At 47.8% G+C, this 15,782-nt stretch overlaps 3 protein-coding genes across 3 annotated transcripts; all 3 read right to left on the minus strand.

Annotated features, from left to right (window-relative positions):
* Positions 1-6,002: 6,002 nt before the first annotated feature.
* Positions 6,003-7,417, minus strand: LOC127338081 (transcription initiation factor IIE subunit beta-like). Its single transcript, XM_051364338.2, has 4 exons — positions 6,979-7,417; positions 6,710-6,844; positions 6,490-6,606; positions 6,003-6,386 (listed from the first exon to the last, which is right to left on the minus strand). Exons 1-4 carry the CDS (start codon positions 7,243-7,245, stop codon positions 6,039-6,041), a joined length of 867 nt encoding a protein of 288 aa, XP_051220298.1. The 5' UTR covers positions 7,246-7,417; the 3' UTR covers positions 6,003-6,038.
* A 2,310-nt stretch (positions 7,418-9,727) lies between these two features.
* LOC127338080 (transcription initiation factor IIE subunit beta) lies at positions 9,728-11,101 on the minus strand. The gene is made up of 4 exons (XM_051364337.1): positions 10,662-11,101; positions 10,421-10,552; positions 10,215-10,331; positions 9,728-10,114 (listed from the first exon to the last, which is right to left on the minus strand). The coding sequence occupies exons 1-4, from the start codon at positions 10,920-10,922 to the stop codon at positions 9,767-9,769; spliced, it is 858 nt and encodes a 285-aa protein (XP_051220297.1). The 5' UTR covers positions 10,923-11,101; the 3' UTR covers positions 9,728-9,766.
* Positions 11,102-13,416: 2,315 nt separating this feature from the next.
* LOC127339128 (E3 ubiquitin-protein ligase SINA-like 4) lies at positions 13,417-15,003 on the minus strand. Its single transcript, XM_051365013.1, has 2 exons — positions 14,836-15,003; positions 13,417-14,064 (listed from the first exon to the last, which is right to left on the minus strand). The coding sequence occupies exons 1-2, from the start codon at positions 15,001-15,003 to the stop codon at positions 13,417-13,419; spliced, it is 816 nt and encodes a 271-aa protein (XP_051220973.1).
* Positions 15,004-15,782: the final 779 nt, after the last annotated feature.

Genomic DNA, 15,782 nt, shown 5'->3' on the forward strand with positions numbered 1-15,782 from the left:
GTACCATAAGTACACGCGGGTGTACGTCCTCCGAGTGTCCTCGTTGGCCCCTTCCGGGCATTGTCCAAAGTTAGTCCTGATCCAAGAGAAAGACGCGCCGGCGGGAGCTCTCTCCTTTGGATCTGCTGGCGGCGGAGGAGCCCTGCCAATAAGCGCCTCCATCTGCTGGCGCCACCCATCAGAAGCTGTGTTCATACACAGTGGCTCGCCCTGAATAGGTAGTCCAAGGATCATGGAAACATCCTGGAGAGTAGGGGCCATCTCGCCGGCCCTCAAGTGGAAGGTGTGAGTCTCCGGCCTCCACCGGTCGACAAGGGCGGTGAGTGCCGAGGGGTTCATGTTCGGTCCCCCACGGCTTACAAGGGATATGAACGGAAGAAGACCGGTGGGTTGGATGAACTCCGTGTACCTCTCGTCATACGGTATATCCACTGTGCCATGGTAACGAATCTTCAAAGGGTGAAGATCCGTTGTCCTCTCCGTCATATGAACAGCCCGGTGATCCCTTTCATACTCTTGATCCAGGAGCCACACCATCCTACATGTTTACACAAATACAACATATTATGAGCCATTCATAACAAATATGAGCAACACATACATGAGAATATATCCAAATAAGCCATCACACATACATCATATACATACATATACATTCATATCTAGGCATTCCTAACAAATATGAGTTATTCCATCAAGAATACTAGGCATATGTAACACATACATACATAGGATCTCAACACATACATTAGACATTTCAACACATACATACATATGATCTCAACACATACATGTAAAATTTCATATCTAGGGTTCCAACAAATCTAGGGTTCATATCCAAATCCACCAACATATCCAAATCTAGGGTTCATATCCAAATCCACTAACATATCAATGGTTCATATCTAAATCCACCAACATAAATTTCCATGTCTAGGGTCCATACTCAAATCTACCAAATCCACCAACACTAGTGGATGAATCGGAGGGAATCGAAGGGGAATACCTTGAGGAATGGAGGAGGAAGGAGTTGGCCGGATAGATCTGACGAATCCTTGGTCGATTTGGTGGGGGGGAGAAGGGGAGGTGGGCGGCGGCGGCGGTTGGGGAGGAGAAAGAGAGAGGAAGAAAGAGAACTGGCTGGGTCGGGCTGGGGGCGGGCACGGGCACCACACTTAAGTGGATGTGTGGCGCCCGTGGCATCGGCGCCACACATGCTAGTGTGGCGCCCGTGGCATCGGCGCCACACGTAGAGGCTCGCCAAAACGGCTAAGTCTCAGATGTCCGGAGCCCCTGGATGTTTTCGACCCAAAAGTTGATTTAAGTTGGCATGTGTGGCGCCGTTGGGAGGGACGCCACACATGCTGCCACGTCGGATCGGCAGACCAGCTCAGCGTCGAGCGCGCCACGTCGGCTGGGAGAGTGGCGCCGGCAGGAGGGGCACCACACTTGCATATGTGGCGCCGATGAGAGGGGCGCCACACAAAAGGATTAGATTGGTGAAATAGTTTCGCCGGAGGGTCAGTCTGTGCTTTTCTTTAACTTTTGGGTAATTTTTGTGCAAATCGCCGCGTATGGCAGTGGCCGGGCGCGCATATGCCGTGCTGCAAAAAGAGGTGTGTCAATAGAGCTAAGCTCAGCTGCTGCACATGCATGCGCACAGGGAGAGTGTGTGCGGCGCCCGTGGCTGGTCGGCCAGCAGTAATGTCGGCAGTTGGGTAGATCAAAAAAAAATTCACTTTTCACTGACCGGCAGATGGAAAATTCAACGAAGAATTAGAGGAACCACACTGGCAAGACGGCACAGATGTCGTGTTCTTACCTGGTGAACTCGATGTTGACGATGCCGGAGGAGTGGCGGAGCTTGTCGTCGAGGCCGGGCTTGGCGAGCCTGCCGAACCGGGTAGGCCGCCGTCTCTGTCCGGCCGGAGCACTACTGCCTACTGGTCCTTGCTGCATTTGATCTGCAGCACACAACCAAGACGTCAGCTTCATCCTCAAGCACCAAGCAGCAACATACAAACACACAGAGAGTTGGGGGCATGTCAATCAATTAATGTGCTAAGAGCATCTCTAGTGGCCCGTGTATAGGGTCGTCTAAAACGACCGTCGAGCAAAACACCCTTCTCAGTGGGTGGTCTATATGGGCTCGTCGCAGCAACGCAACTACGCCGACCAGGGCACCCACAACATGCTCGACGGAATGTCGCAGGACGAGTTGGCGATACATGACCTCATCAAGAGCGGTTCCCACGTGGCTTTCATGCATGACTAGTCGCGGGCATACGCCGAGGAGCAACCAGGGAGAGGATTGGGACGACGCATACGAAGAGGAAGAGGAAGATGAGCCACCAAAGCTGACTCCTGCGCTGACAACGGCCAGGAAGAAGACACCCGCGAAGAAGGGGGATGCTAGTTCAAGCGGCGACTGAGCTAGGCAACTAGGCAAGACCTGGTGCGTCAAGGAAGACGAATGCCTAGCCGAGGTATGGAAGGTGGTGAGCATAGACCTATTCATCAGCGCGAACCAATTCTCACACACATATTGGGCGTTTGATGAGCGTAAGACACGTGATCCATACTTCAACAACGACATATGGATCACAACCAATCCGGCATGTCACTCCCGTTGGGGCATTTTTCAAACCTCTTGCAACAAATGGCATGGCATTCAAACCGAGGTCACCAACCATGCGCCTAGCGCCCCTTCTATCTATGACCATGTAAGTCGCATTCGTTTCTATCTCGCCGGTTTGCATTGGTACATTTGTGATTGTTGTGCCCATTATATTGCAGTTGGATCTAATGTTACAAGCCTACGGTGATGACACTTGGAGCACTTCATTGCTTGTACTTCTACTCGATCTTGAGATCGGAGTTGTTGTTCACCTTCATCAACAACGTTTATTTGGAACGTAACGCCTTTCGGTCTTCAAGGGTATGAACATAGAATCCCTCGGTTACCTTACATCTGCATAATATAGATCTTGGCTATGTTATTCTATCGGTAGGAATTTTTTGTTTTTCTACTACGGAACCCTCATAGGGCATGAGAGCATCAACATACTTGCCCTTGATCCAACCATCATCAACATATCTAGCACCCACATTTCCAAAGGTTGTGGCAATGGTTAGGAGCCTTCTACATTTCTTGACATCTGGCAACTTCATGAACTCTTCATATTGGCTGCGAAGGGCATTGTATTTGTTTCTTATCATGCTTTCATTGCCCACAAACCTTCCCAAGCATCCTTGGTTGTGTTGAATTGCATAATATAGGACAAGTCCTTTGAACCAACATCTTGTTGAACCATGTGAAAAATCAACGAAGTTGAGTTGGCTATCAACCACCTCTATCTTCTAGCCAAATTCTCAACATTGTGGGGTGTACCCCCGGTCGATGATTCTCCAAAGCTCATTAGAAGAACTGCACACATGATATTTAAACGCAAATTTCCATTTACCAAAATCACTAACATCAAGCTTAGGTGGGTCATATCTATTGTTTATATGAGGGTGGGGGATATAGGTGGGTCGGGGGAGCGCCACTTTTCTTCATGGTATTCCTTCCCACCATCTACCTTTTGGGAAGAGGCACTAGAGTCGTTATTTTTAGGAAATTCATCCTCCTCCTGAGGGTTTCTATTAGAGGGTGAGCTCGGAGCTTTACTCGCAAATAGAGAGTATGAGTCCCCAGTTAAGGGAATAGTGGGAGGGGATTTCAGTTTTAGTATCTTTGCGAGGCACTCACGCATAGCTACCATTTGAGGATCCATGGAAAATCTCAAAGTTTCTTCCATAGCCTTGAGATCTTCTATGGATACTGGCTTTCTGGCCTCTCCTTTATCCCCATAATCCGGCACACTCTTAGGCGGTTAAACCCGAATAAAGAGCCAATGCTCTAATACCAATTGAAAGGATTGTATACGCACCTATATGGGGGTGAATAAGTGCTACCAAATTTTAGTTCTTTTTCAATTTAGCCTTGGCACAAAAGGTAAATTATCTAGATATGCAACTAAGTAAATTTACCTAGATAACAAGCTACACAACTAAGCAAGCTACCTCTAAACAAGATACAATAAAGCAATAAAGGATAGAGGTAACCTAGAGTGGAGCACGTGGATACACAAGGGATGATTCCCGTAGTTCTTTCCTTTTGACGGGAAGGACGTCTACGTTGGAGTGATGTGGTCGCCACGAAGGCCAGACCAACACCACAAAGGCCTCAACCTATTATACGATGAGCACTGCACAAAGGCCTAGGTCACCTGTCCGCTAAGGGATCTTGAGGCGGAAACCAGGCCTTTAGAAGGTTCCTGGAACATGCATCCACAACCGAACTGGAGGCTCCCAAGATTGTTAAAACACAATAAGAAGTTATCAATGGAGTAAACAACAACTAGAGTTTTCAAAGAAAACACTAGCCAAAGGGCCCTCAAGTGAATGAGGGGGGAAATCAAATCGATTTGGTGAGGATGTAAATCTTCGACTTCTCATTCGATTCTCCAAAGATCAAGAGTTTTGGGTGGTTGAGGGAGGAGATCTAGTGAAATTTGTGGCTCAGTTGTAGGTTCTGTTCTTGGGGAAATCGAACAGCTTGAGGTTCAAGAAGGGAGGGGGTATATATACCCCTCCATAAATAAAGCCATTGGGAAAATCAGGGGACCGGATTATCCGGCCCAAGTGAGGAGCGAATAATCCGGCTTGATGAAAATCTGTCCCAACATGAAATATCCGGCTAATAATCCGCCCAATAATCCGGGGTGAATACTGGGGCTCGCACATTTCACCGCGCTAAAGTCCTTAACCGTTTTTCGAGGGCCGGATTATTGCCAATAGTCCGGCCCTGGATAACCGGGCCTGGAGCTAAAAAACTGCACCCTTTTCATCAAAAACATATGGTTCCACAATTTTGGGGTTTGATGATGACAAGCAAAACTTATACACTAATCCGACACTACTTATCAAATCATTGGATCATCACTAATGTTGTTATCTAATAAACAAAACCATAAGAGGTGGAGAATGTTCTTTCGGAGAGGCCAACCTTCTCCCTCTTTGGGTGCCGGAGGAAAAGGCACCCACGTGGCGGATAATGGGGTTCCTCCTTCTTCTTCAGGCACTGGAGATGGGGAGTGGGTGCCACTGGCTCCTTCTTCGGGCAACGAGGCACCATCGCCAAGGACCCGCACAAGGAACGGGCTCGCAGACAATGCCCATTGCACTGCAAGGTGGGGGTGACGGGTAAACACCGAACAACACAGACACCGCCTCCATGTTAAGGTTGTGTGTGCAAGCAGCAAAGCTCATGTTCGTCATCACTGGCATCAAGGCCGCTGCCTATGGCTTTTTTGTTGTGCGACATCGAGGAGGCGAGTGGGAGTTGGGAGCTAAGCGGATAAATGAGAGTGGATGCTAAGAAGGTGACGAAAAAGGAGGTGGGCGGTGTGCGCATCGCCTTGTGGGCATCCACGTGGAGTGTAGAACCGATATGGCATATTGTGGCTCTGTGCTACCGCCTAGGGAATGGTGCCTCCATTAACACGGCTAACAATCTCCTCCACGGTCATTAAAAAGGCTGACCGCCATTTTTCTCGCTGCAAGGATAGCCCCACTGTCAAATTCTAATGTGGCACGGGGCGCCCATTCTGCTCCTGTGCTTAGGGACTGACAAGTACCGGCTGTTTTACTAGGCTCGGAACTATACTTGCACACTTTTTTTTAAGGTTGGGCACGCTATGTGACCACAGAAATCTGTCAGGGACCCCAATAGGCTTATTTATTGGAGTTGCCGGTGAAGATGCACTTAATTCTGCAACCCTGTACTCATAATGAACGCCAGTTCATGGCATTCAGATCCCCATTTCCATTCCAACGAAGTGATTTCTGTTCAGGAAGTGCATGCGCGGGGTGATTTAACTATTCGCGTGAATTTTAAAATCGTTGTAGGGCCTAGCCAATCATAGCGCTGTTAAAACCTTACTGTAGTCATACGTAACTCCATAAGACCATAACTTCAGAAGGAATTACATCAGTCACATGAAATCTTTTGTGTCCATGGGCAGCTCCAAGAGTCCAGGAAGATGTACGTTGGTGATCCTGGTCCTGCTCGTGATCCCGCGCTGCTTCTTTCTTGCCTTCTTGGGTTTGGAAGGCTTGCCGAAGATCTCCGCCGCTGCCCTCCGCTTGGCCGTGTCGGTCACCGGTTTCTCGCCGTTCCTCCGGAGATCCTTCTCGATGTCCAGCATGTCCTTGGGCAGCTTGATCTCGTAGAACAGCTTCTTCAGCTCATTGTCCAGCTCCAGCCTCGACCTCGGATCGTTCGGGAACACAATGTCTTGCTCGCCCGACAGCAAGTAGATGTCACCTGAGGATTTCAGAGCCTGCAGGAAGAAGAAAACACAGGTTAGTTTAATTTTACATATTCAGAACCAAGAATTAGTCCTCTCATAGGTTGAAGCCTTGAATCATAAACAACTTGGTCACCTGCAGATCGTCCAGCACAGATGGATACGCATCCTCCACCTCCTTGACCGTAATGCCGTCGCAGAACCTCCTGATGAGGGCAAGCAACTCGTCTTTCCCCGTCACGCCGTGTGTGGGCTGCACAATGTGGTATACATGTGTTGGTTCTGTTCACTGCTCGATCGGCATGGCTAGCACTAGCAAGCAACGGAACAAAAACGTGTATACAACTCAACCGTACCTTGTAAGAGAACAGGCCCCTCCCGTCAAAGTGCACCTTGGGATTGCTCCTGAGGCTCTCGAAGACAGCGCTGTTGCCGGCGATGTCGACATAAGTCGCCTCGTTGATCTGCTTCGCCGTAAGAGCCCTTCTCGTCTGCAAGTTCAGAACACATCGGGATTAATATTAGTTGTTGAGGTACACATTTTTTCCCCAAGAAAGAAATATATGTCGTTTGTGCGCAAGAAATGCCAGAAAATCCTACATATGAAGATGCCAGATTAGTTTACCCTGTAAAGCAGATCGATCACGGCTTTGATCTGCAATCCGACGGCGGAGTTCCTGACCGCGTGCATCTTCTGCAGCCTCGCCGTATCGTCGGAGAACCTAACCGCTGGCGCGGGCGCGGACGGCCTCGCCGTAGCCGGCCTCGGAGCATACTGCTGGGGCTTTGTTGGGGCGGATGACGGGGCTCTGGCCGCGGCGATGCTGGAGAGGCTCGCCTGGCACCTCTCCTGCTGCAGCTTGAATCGGTTGAGCCTCTCGTTCAGATCCATTTTGAACCCCAAATTTCCTGCCAGCAACGGAGAAGAAGATAGAAGGGTCTATCTGCCTTCGTGAGAGTCTGAGACTGAATTTAGCTACGTCGGGGATTAGCGGTGTAGCTAGGGTTTTGGTTGCTAAATCTTAGTTGCTCTGCTTGAGACTACGATGCCCGGCGGGGCGCGGTTTGGGGAAAGTGATCCAGAGACTGGGTCGGAACCTAGTACTATATAGACATCGATGCCACGACGGTACCGGACTCGGATTCGCAGGGCTGGAGCAAAAATTAAGGTCGGTTTTAAGATTGATTTGGTTGACACCGTGCCACGCGACCACGCTGCCCGTGCGCGTTCGACCGACCTCGGGCCCATCAGGCATAAGCTATCCTCATCAGCGTTCAAAAAAAAGATAAACTTTTAGAGAATTTGCCACAAAAGTTTTAGCTTCTAAATAATATGCAGGACTTTGGGTGTTTAAATTTAGGTTTCACTAATAGAAAATAGCTCGCATTGATGGCATGGATTTGGCACATCACTAACAGTGGCGAATCCAGCCCATTTTGCTAGGGTGGGGCAGGCCTTAGTTGGGCTGGGCTTTTTTATTTTTTTTCATATTTTCTGTATAAGAAATATGGGCTGGGCCAAATCTTAGGGTGGGGCCCGCCCCACCCTTCCACACTGTTGGCTCCGCCCCTGATCACTAATATGGCGTCACTCCCGTTCAAAAAAATGGCATTACTAGTACTCCCTCAGTCTAAAAATAGGTATCTCACTTTTATCTAGATATGGATGTATCTAGATGCATTTCAGTTAGAGATACATCTATAACTAGATAAAGTTGAGGCACCTGTATTTAGACGGAGGAAGTACTTGATTTTGGCCTCGGCGACCCTCGCTAGGGTCGCGAGAGGGGTGATGGCCAGGAGTGTCTTCCAAGCGCTGCACCACGGACAACTGTGAACCTCTAGTTCCCACCCGAGCAACTTCACGGGACCTGCGCCAGCCTTCTTCTTCGGGGCTATGCTGGACGAAGAAGACGAAGAAGATGATCTAGAATGGCACACCCCTACTTGGTAAGCCACTTGCGGTATGCTACATTGGGGATGCGAGACACCCCTTTTTAGGTTTTTTGGGGGCGCATAATCGATCCACACCTTCTCGCTCAACACAAAGGCTCAATGATTTTACCGCATAAAACCTACTGAGCGATCTCTATATGTTCTAAATGTCTAGCTTGCTAAAGTTTAGTCCTACAATCATAGTTTTAAATAGCCGGCTATAGCCCCGCTATAGCCTTTCGAGGAAGGTGCGGCTAAAGGCATTCACGTGCTAAAAGGTGGCTATAGCCCGCTATAGCCTGGCTATAGCCTTTTTTGGAGGTCGCGGCTATACCCTATAGCCCGCTATTTAAAACTATGCCTACAATGCTAGTTGAGAGAGAGAGAGTTGGAGTGATTTATAAAGAGGGATGTTCTAGTCTTTGTAATTAAGTGCGAAAAGAGAGCCTTGCGCACTCCTCCTCCTCCGACACTCACCTCACCTCGTTACACACGCACGTCACTACGTGCCGCAGGTTGCGGGAATCTCTCAGAGCCGAGGTTATCTTTTCACTGTTTCAGAAATTAATTGTGTTAATAATTATGAGTTATTAACTAACGTGTTAACGCGGATGTTTCGTTCCATTTTTCTGGATTGTGGGTGACTTGATGTGGGCTGTCCCCATGACCTTTCTGAACCACACTATATAAGCGCGGAGGCGAACCCTAGCCTGAACGAGACACATATGCGACTGCCTCTTTTGTAGAACCTTACGTTGTCGCCTTCATCTTCCTCATTCCGTTCTTCGGCATGCACCGACCAACGGGACAGTAGGCCTCCGGAACCCTACCTCTCATAGACCTGTACGAGTGAGGGGCATCAAGTTTTTTAGGGAGCGCTTGCGCGCGACTACCGACAACACGACATCGTCCGACGACGAGTTTCCCAACAACGACTTCTTCCCAGAAGTCGAAGAGCTCTTCAGCAACCTCAACATGGGAGGCAACACCAAAGTTGCTGCTATTGCCACTGCCAACACTGCTTCTGATGTGGCCAACACTGAACCATATGTGTTTCTGGGTTTACTAGAATTCATAGTTCTAGTCAAAGGAAAAAAATAGCGTGGGTACAAAAATACGCTATTAGCATGCTATAGCGTGCTATTAACGTAGCATCGGCTCTCCAGATATGCTATAGCATGCTATTAGCGTTGGAATAACGCGCTATTTTTTTTCATGGTTCTAGTGCCTACGGTAGATGCAATCGATTCATCTTGTCAAGATGCGATTTGTTCGTCTACTTTGTGGATCTTCTATTCTTCTTGTCTAGTTTACTTGTTTGTTTCTGTAGTTATGATTTATAAATTCTTTATTTGATTTTAATCATATGGTAAAAAAAATATTGATTCAACGTCTTAAGTAACTCCATAACTTCAGCTGAAAATATTGGTTATCCACATTGTCTCGGCAGGTGACATAGCAATAGCCAATTACACGAGTCAGATGAAATCTTTTGTGTCCATGGGCAGCTCGAAGAGCCCAGGAAGATGTATGTTGGTGATCCTGGTCCTGCTCGTCATCCCGCGTTGCTTCTTCTTGGACTTCTTAGGTTTCGAAGGCTTGCCGAAGATCTCCGCCGCTGCCCTCCGCTTGGCCGTGTCGGTCATCGGTTTCTCGCCGTTCCTCCGGAGGTCCTTCTCGATGTCCAGCATGTCCTTGGGCAGCTTGATCTCGTAGAACAGCTTCTTCAGCTCGGTGTCCAGCTCCAGCCTCGACCTCGAGTCGTTGGGGAACACCATGTCTTGCTCGCCCGGCAGCAAGTAGATATCGCCTGAGGATTTCAGAGCCTGAAAGAAGAAAAACACAGATAATTTTAGCTTTACAGATCATAAGTTCATAACCAAGAACTGGTCATCCAATAGCTTGAACCATGAACAACTTGGTCACCTGCAGATCATCCAGTACAGTTGGATACGCATCCTCCAACTCCTTGACGGGAATGCCGTCGCGGAAGTCTGCGATCAAGGCAAGCAGCCCATCTTTCCCCGTCACATTGTGCGTGGGCTGCACAATCGGGTATATATGTGTTTATCGATCGACGATCGGCATGGCTAACAAGCAAACACATGTATACTCCGACCATGCAGCCTTACCTTGTAAGAGAAAAACCTCCCGTCAAATCGCACTTTGGGGTTGTTCCTCAGGCTCTCGAAGACGGCGCTGTTGCCAGCGATGTCGACATACGTCGCATCGTTGATCTGCGTAGCCGTAAGAGCTTTTCTCGTCTGCAAGTTCAGAAAACAGATCAACGTCAGTCAGTCATTCAGGTCACGGAGAATTATTTCCCCAATAAAGAAATATGCCGTTCATCAGGTTGGCAGATTAATTAATTACCCTGTAAAGCAGCTCGATCACGTCCTTCATCTGCGATCCGACGGCGGATTTCCTCACTGCGTGCATCTTTTGCAGCCTCGCCGTATCATCGGAGAACCTAACCGCGGGCGCGGGCGCAGACGGTTTCGCCATAGGCGGCCTCGGAGCTGGAGCATACTGCTGCGGTTTTGACGGGGCTCTGGTTGCGTTGATGATGGAGAGGCTCGCGTGGCACCTCTGCTGCTGCTGCTTGAACCTGTCGAGCTGCTGGCTCAGATCCATCTAAAACTAAAAGCCGGGGAAGATGATTTCACGATTATTCCGACTGATTCTGGCGACTTAATTTGATCGCGCGGGTGAAATCGATCAAGCAACGAAGGAGAAGACGGATCTCTAGCTAGGGTTTCGGGTTGCTAGATCGATCCTCTAAGCATGAGACGGCAATCGCGTGCAAAGGGTCCGCGAGAAACTACTCCTGAGATTAGGGCGGACCGTGTATATATTGACGCACGCACGGAACTATCTCCGTCTCCAGGTCGGTATCGGTTCGCGGTGGTGGAAAGAGAAATTAATCGAAGGTCGGTGCCTTTACTGGGCTAACGCTCTCTAGGCCCATCGCCCATCTTTCGTCAAGTTCACATAATGTCCAAAATAACTTTTAGGGTCGTTCATGTCGAAAAACAACTTTTAGGGTCGTTCACAAATTTGCCAAAAGGAAAACCATTACGGCTTTGAACTACACAATTTTGGAGCAAAGGAAGGCCGGGCACCAGAGGCGTGATTGGTTGCTTGCGGCTGCGTTTCTTGCATTCAGCGGGTCAAAAAAAGGCCAATTGGTTGCTCGGCCCATCTAGTCCGCACGCCTCTTAAAGCATCCTTTCCTCTGCACACGGGCGCACGCTCGATTCCGCCATTTCCAGCGAGCCAAAATCGGACCGTGCGAAAAGGGGAAAAGTTGTGTACCCGCGCGTGCAAGCTCGGTGATGGCGCGAGCACGCGCACAACCCCGAAAAGTTGGCGGCGGAAATTACATCATCTCCCGCCGATTTGAACCATATATCATCGCTCGGCTCACCGCCCAAAATATCGCTCTTCTTTCGAGCTCTTCTTTGCGCGAGGAGCTCTCGTGACAGTCAGGTAAGAGGCAGCTTCTACTTGGTAGCTGTTGGATAGCGGCGGCGAGCAGACTTCCACTTCTTCCGCAAGCTCGGCAAGTGGTTTTCTCTGATGGCGGTGAGTCTCCAAACCCTAGCTTGGCAGGATATGTGAGCACGTCGTAGATCCGAGAAGAGGATTCGGTAGATTTGTGGCTGCTTGTTGGTTGTTGGTACTAATATTTACACAATCTTGCTCCATATATGTAGATTTTGATATGTTGCTAGCCGTTGTTTTCACGTAGTCATTGTTAAGGTTCAAGCTTACAACTGTATGTCTGCAGATCTGCAGGAAATCTTGCTACTCTAGGTCATATTTGTAAGCCTTTACGGTATATCTAGACAAATCTTTCACATATGTAGTGTTTTTAGGTTCAAGTTTGACTGCTTTTTACCGACATTCAGGTCAATCGTAGGCCCTGTTATGAATTGTGTTCTTCCAGTTCTAACTGACCTCTACCTAGGTGTACACCAACGATGACTTCGAACATGCCCTCATCGATATCCAGGACATAACGTCCTTTGTTAATGAGACCTAAGAGAAACCACTGCTAGCATTGACGTACCCATAGGAGGCAAAGATCAACTCGAAGCACGGCATGCGTTTGCTATTTGTTGACGTGCAAGACAGGTTTGCTGCTTCAACAGTCTCCAGGGCGAAGGGCGAAGGGCGAAGGGCGAAGGTGATCAAGGAAGGTAAAGGCCCACAATACCGATGTGTTGAAGTAGGAGAAAAACCTCCACAAAAGGTATAAGACTAGGAAGGAGGCAAATGAAGTTTACTCTGAGTTCTTAGCGCAACATACCACCTTCTATGTACCTCCCAAGATCGAAGTTCATGAAGCTCTCAAGATCGTAGGTGATGGTGAGGCAGTAGCCTGAAGAACTTCAGCATCATCGTCCTAATGATTTGAATCACGTATTATTTGCTATAGTTCTAATCTTGTGTGATCACATGTCTTAAACCCTGAACTCATGGATTGTAAGCTCACCTACTAGACATGCAAGGTGATTGTATCGGACCTTACGCTAGCCAATCCAAAAAAAAAACGATTTGTGGCCAACCAATCAACTGGGCTATAATGCCCTCATGCCGCTTGTGATATTTTTAGCATCCAAACGTATTGCACATATATACTGGCCTAAGCCCAACCTCAGCTTTTCCTCATGCAACATTCAAAACAGGAAAATTTCGCTGTGAGCAACCAATCACATCCCAAGCTCAAAATCTGCAACCTTGAAGAATTAACTTTTGCTATCCTATGATACTAGATTACTAGTATCAGATGCCTTCATGTCCTGGCAGTGGTTTGCCTGTTTATACATAAATACAATTATTCTCAGCTTAGATAACCTCATTCTGGCAGCAGATGTAACCGCTTGAATCCAAATGCATGCATTCATAAGGCATTAAAACTGTTGACAGTGCAGCGATCCATATATTACGACCATAATATTGTTCAATTTGGATAAAACAGCATATATAACTAGACGACATAGTACGAGTAACCAGATGAGATGGACACAGCTGACAAAGAGTACGGACAGAAATGGAGTCTCAGAGACTCAGAGTTCATCTACCGGATGGGAGTTTGGTAACTGAGTAGCATGGAGCTTTGGACTCATTTCAGCTCAATGTACACGGGAGATTGGTCGGGAGACCACATGGCCTCTGGGACGAACAGGGACGCGGCCGGCTCGTAAGGGCTCCGCAGACACCCGACGCTCTGCGTCTCGCCGGACAGACAGAGGGTCCCCTTCCGCGTGTACAGCAGGATCTTGCACTTGAAATCGTCCTGCCCAGCCGGCTCATTTGCGAGGTGGATCACTGATAGTGTGTACCCTAACGGCACGGTCCGATCGACCACCAGCAGGAACACCGCCCCCTTGCCGTCGAGGACGGACACAAAGCGGGCCGACTCCCTGTCACCTATGCGCATGGCGCAGAGGTTGCCCGCCATGACGCCGCTGTGCAGCATCCCAGGGTGATCCATGATAAGGTGGTCGCGTAGAGGTTTGCGGGCGTAGGGGCGGCAGCCGGCGATGGGGCAGTAGCATGGAGAGTGGAGGCATGACGATTCATGGGAGAGCTTCTCCGTGAACAGGATGATGGCGGTGCAGCCATGCTCCCTGAACGAGCACTGGGCGGTCATGCCGCCGAGGATGTTCTCCACGGCGCGGCAGCGGATTTCGGCGGGCTCGCCACACACGCTGCAGTCGTGCTGGACCGCTTCGCAGCAACCTAAGGATGTCATATGGCCATTGATGCACTGCAAACGGAAACAGGAAAAACAAAAGCATACGAGTGTTACTGAACATAAGTGCAGAAGCACGACGCACCACACTCGGTGGCCACTGCTGTCAGATTTCGGCCATACGATCTATGTTTGGTGGAAGTCATAGCAACTTTGTGAATGAAAAGTACATCTACCAGTGGACTTCCGAAACTTTCAGCTCAAACTCCGCTACCATGCATATATACAACTATCATGTGCTAGTAACAGTTTGTTGAATCTGGGTCCACTGAGTGATCCAGATAGTTGATACTGCACAATACAAGATTTACAATATATAGATATTGGTCATGGGTTCATGCCGATTGGCAAAGATACTAAACAACCCCAAGGGACTAGAGAACATCAAGGATAATGAAATGAGTTGTTAACAATATATATGTCCACATCGTAATATTTATATTACTTTTTTTTCTTGATGCTAAAATGGATGTATCTACAACTAGATACATCCATTTTATTATGAATAAATAGTCAGAACTCTAGGAGTAGCATCATGACCAAAACATCAGATTTGTTACAAGTGAGCTATCAGAAATAATACAGCAGCAACAACATATAAAACACCAATAAGTGGCAATACTTCTGCATGCTTTGCGCCCGGGCGTAGGGAAAAAAGTCAAAAAACTGCATAAAGTGTCAATAGGTAACTAATGGCACAAAACTAAATTGCAGCCTACATAAATCTAGTTAAATTGGGTAAATATTCTACAAGGGAAAATAGTCCGTGAACTGCAGTTTCTGTACCTGGAAAAGGGGTGGAGCCATTGTGTGGAGGCAAACAGAGCAGTCCAGCAACTTGGAGTCTAAGGTGACAGTGACCTGCTCCGAGGCTGCAGGCTCTGTCGCGGACTCAATCTTAGCCTTCTTCGCGGAGCTTCTCTCCTCCTCCCCCGACCTTTCCATACGAGGCATCTGTTGATAGCCCACAGCAAAATGCAAAGTTATTGATCAATACAAGGTATAACAACCAAGCAAAAAAGACGATCTTTTAGAGACTTCAATGCTCTTCAGATGTCCGGATTGAAATTTGTATACAGGACATCAAAATGTTCAATTACCCGTCAAAGACAATCTTTGATCAGGCCATCGAAATCCACGTTCTTATATATGATAATGTTTGGAAACTCGCTTCAGATTGGGGCCCTATCATCCGAACACAAGGGCTTAACTGAAACTTTCTCACCCGTAAAACAAAGGACCCGCAAAAAAAACTGCCACTTCGGTATACTTTTTCTGTTGTATTGCTACCGTGTGTCTTATACACTGGATCATAGAGATATCCTTGAACAAAACATAGCTCATTGAAAAGATCTCGGATGACCCACCAAAACACGATAGCCAGTAAGAAAATTAAGGTTTAAAATAGTTTGCTAAATGAAATAGTGGTGGTCTCCTTCAAACGTTATGGATGCTATATCGTGCTAATAGCGTGCTATATTTCAAGTAGCGTTTTAGAAAAATACCAAATTTAGCCTAAAAATAATGGATTTTGCCAAAAAGTGAGGGATATATAGTCCAAAAGTGATTGAACTATACGTACATAACCACTTAAAAAATAGTTCTCCAATTATTTGGAAGGCTAGCATCCCCGTTCCACGAGATAACATGACAGAATAAATTATTTATTAAGAAGCATCAGTATAGCGATGTTATCTTTCTATTCAGAAGATAAACCAATAGATTACAGTTCA

This window comes from Lolium perenne, chromosome 3 (assembly GCF_019359855.2).
Source record: "Lolium perenne isolate Kyuss_39 chromosome 3, Kyuss_2.0, whole genome shotgun sequence".
Lineage (NCBI taxonomy): Eukaryota > Viridiplantae > Streptophyta > Magnoliopsida > Poales > Poaceae > Lolium > Lolium perenne.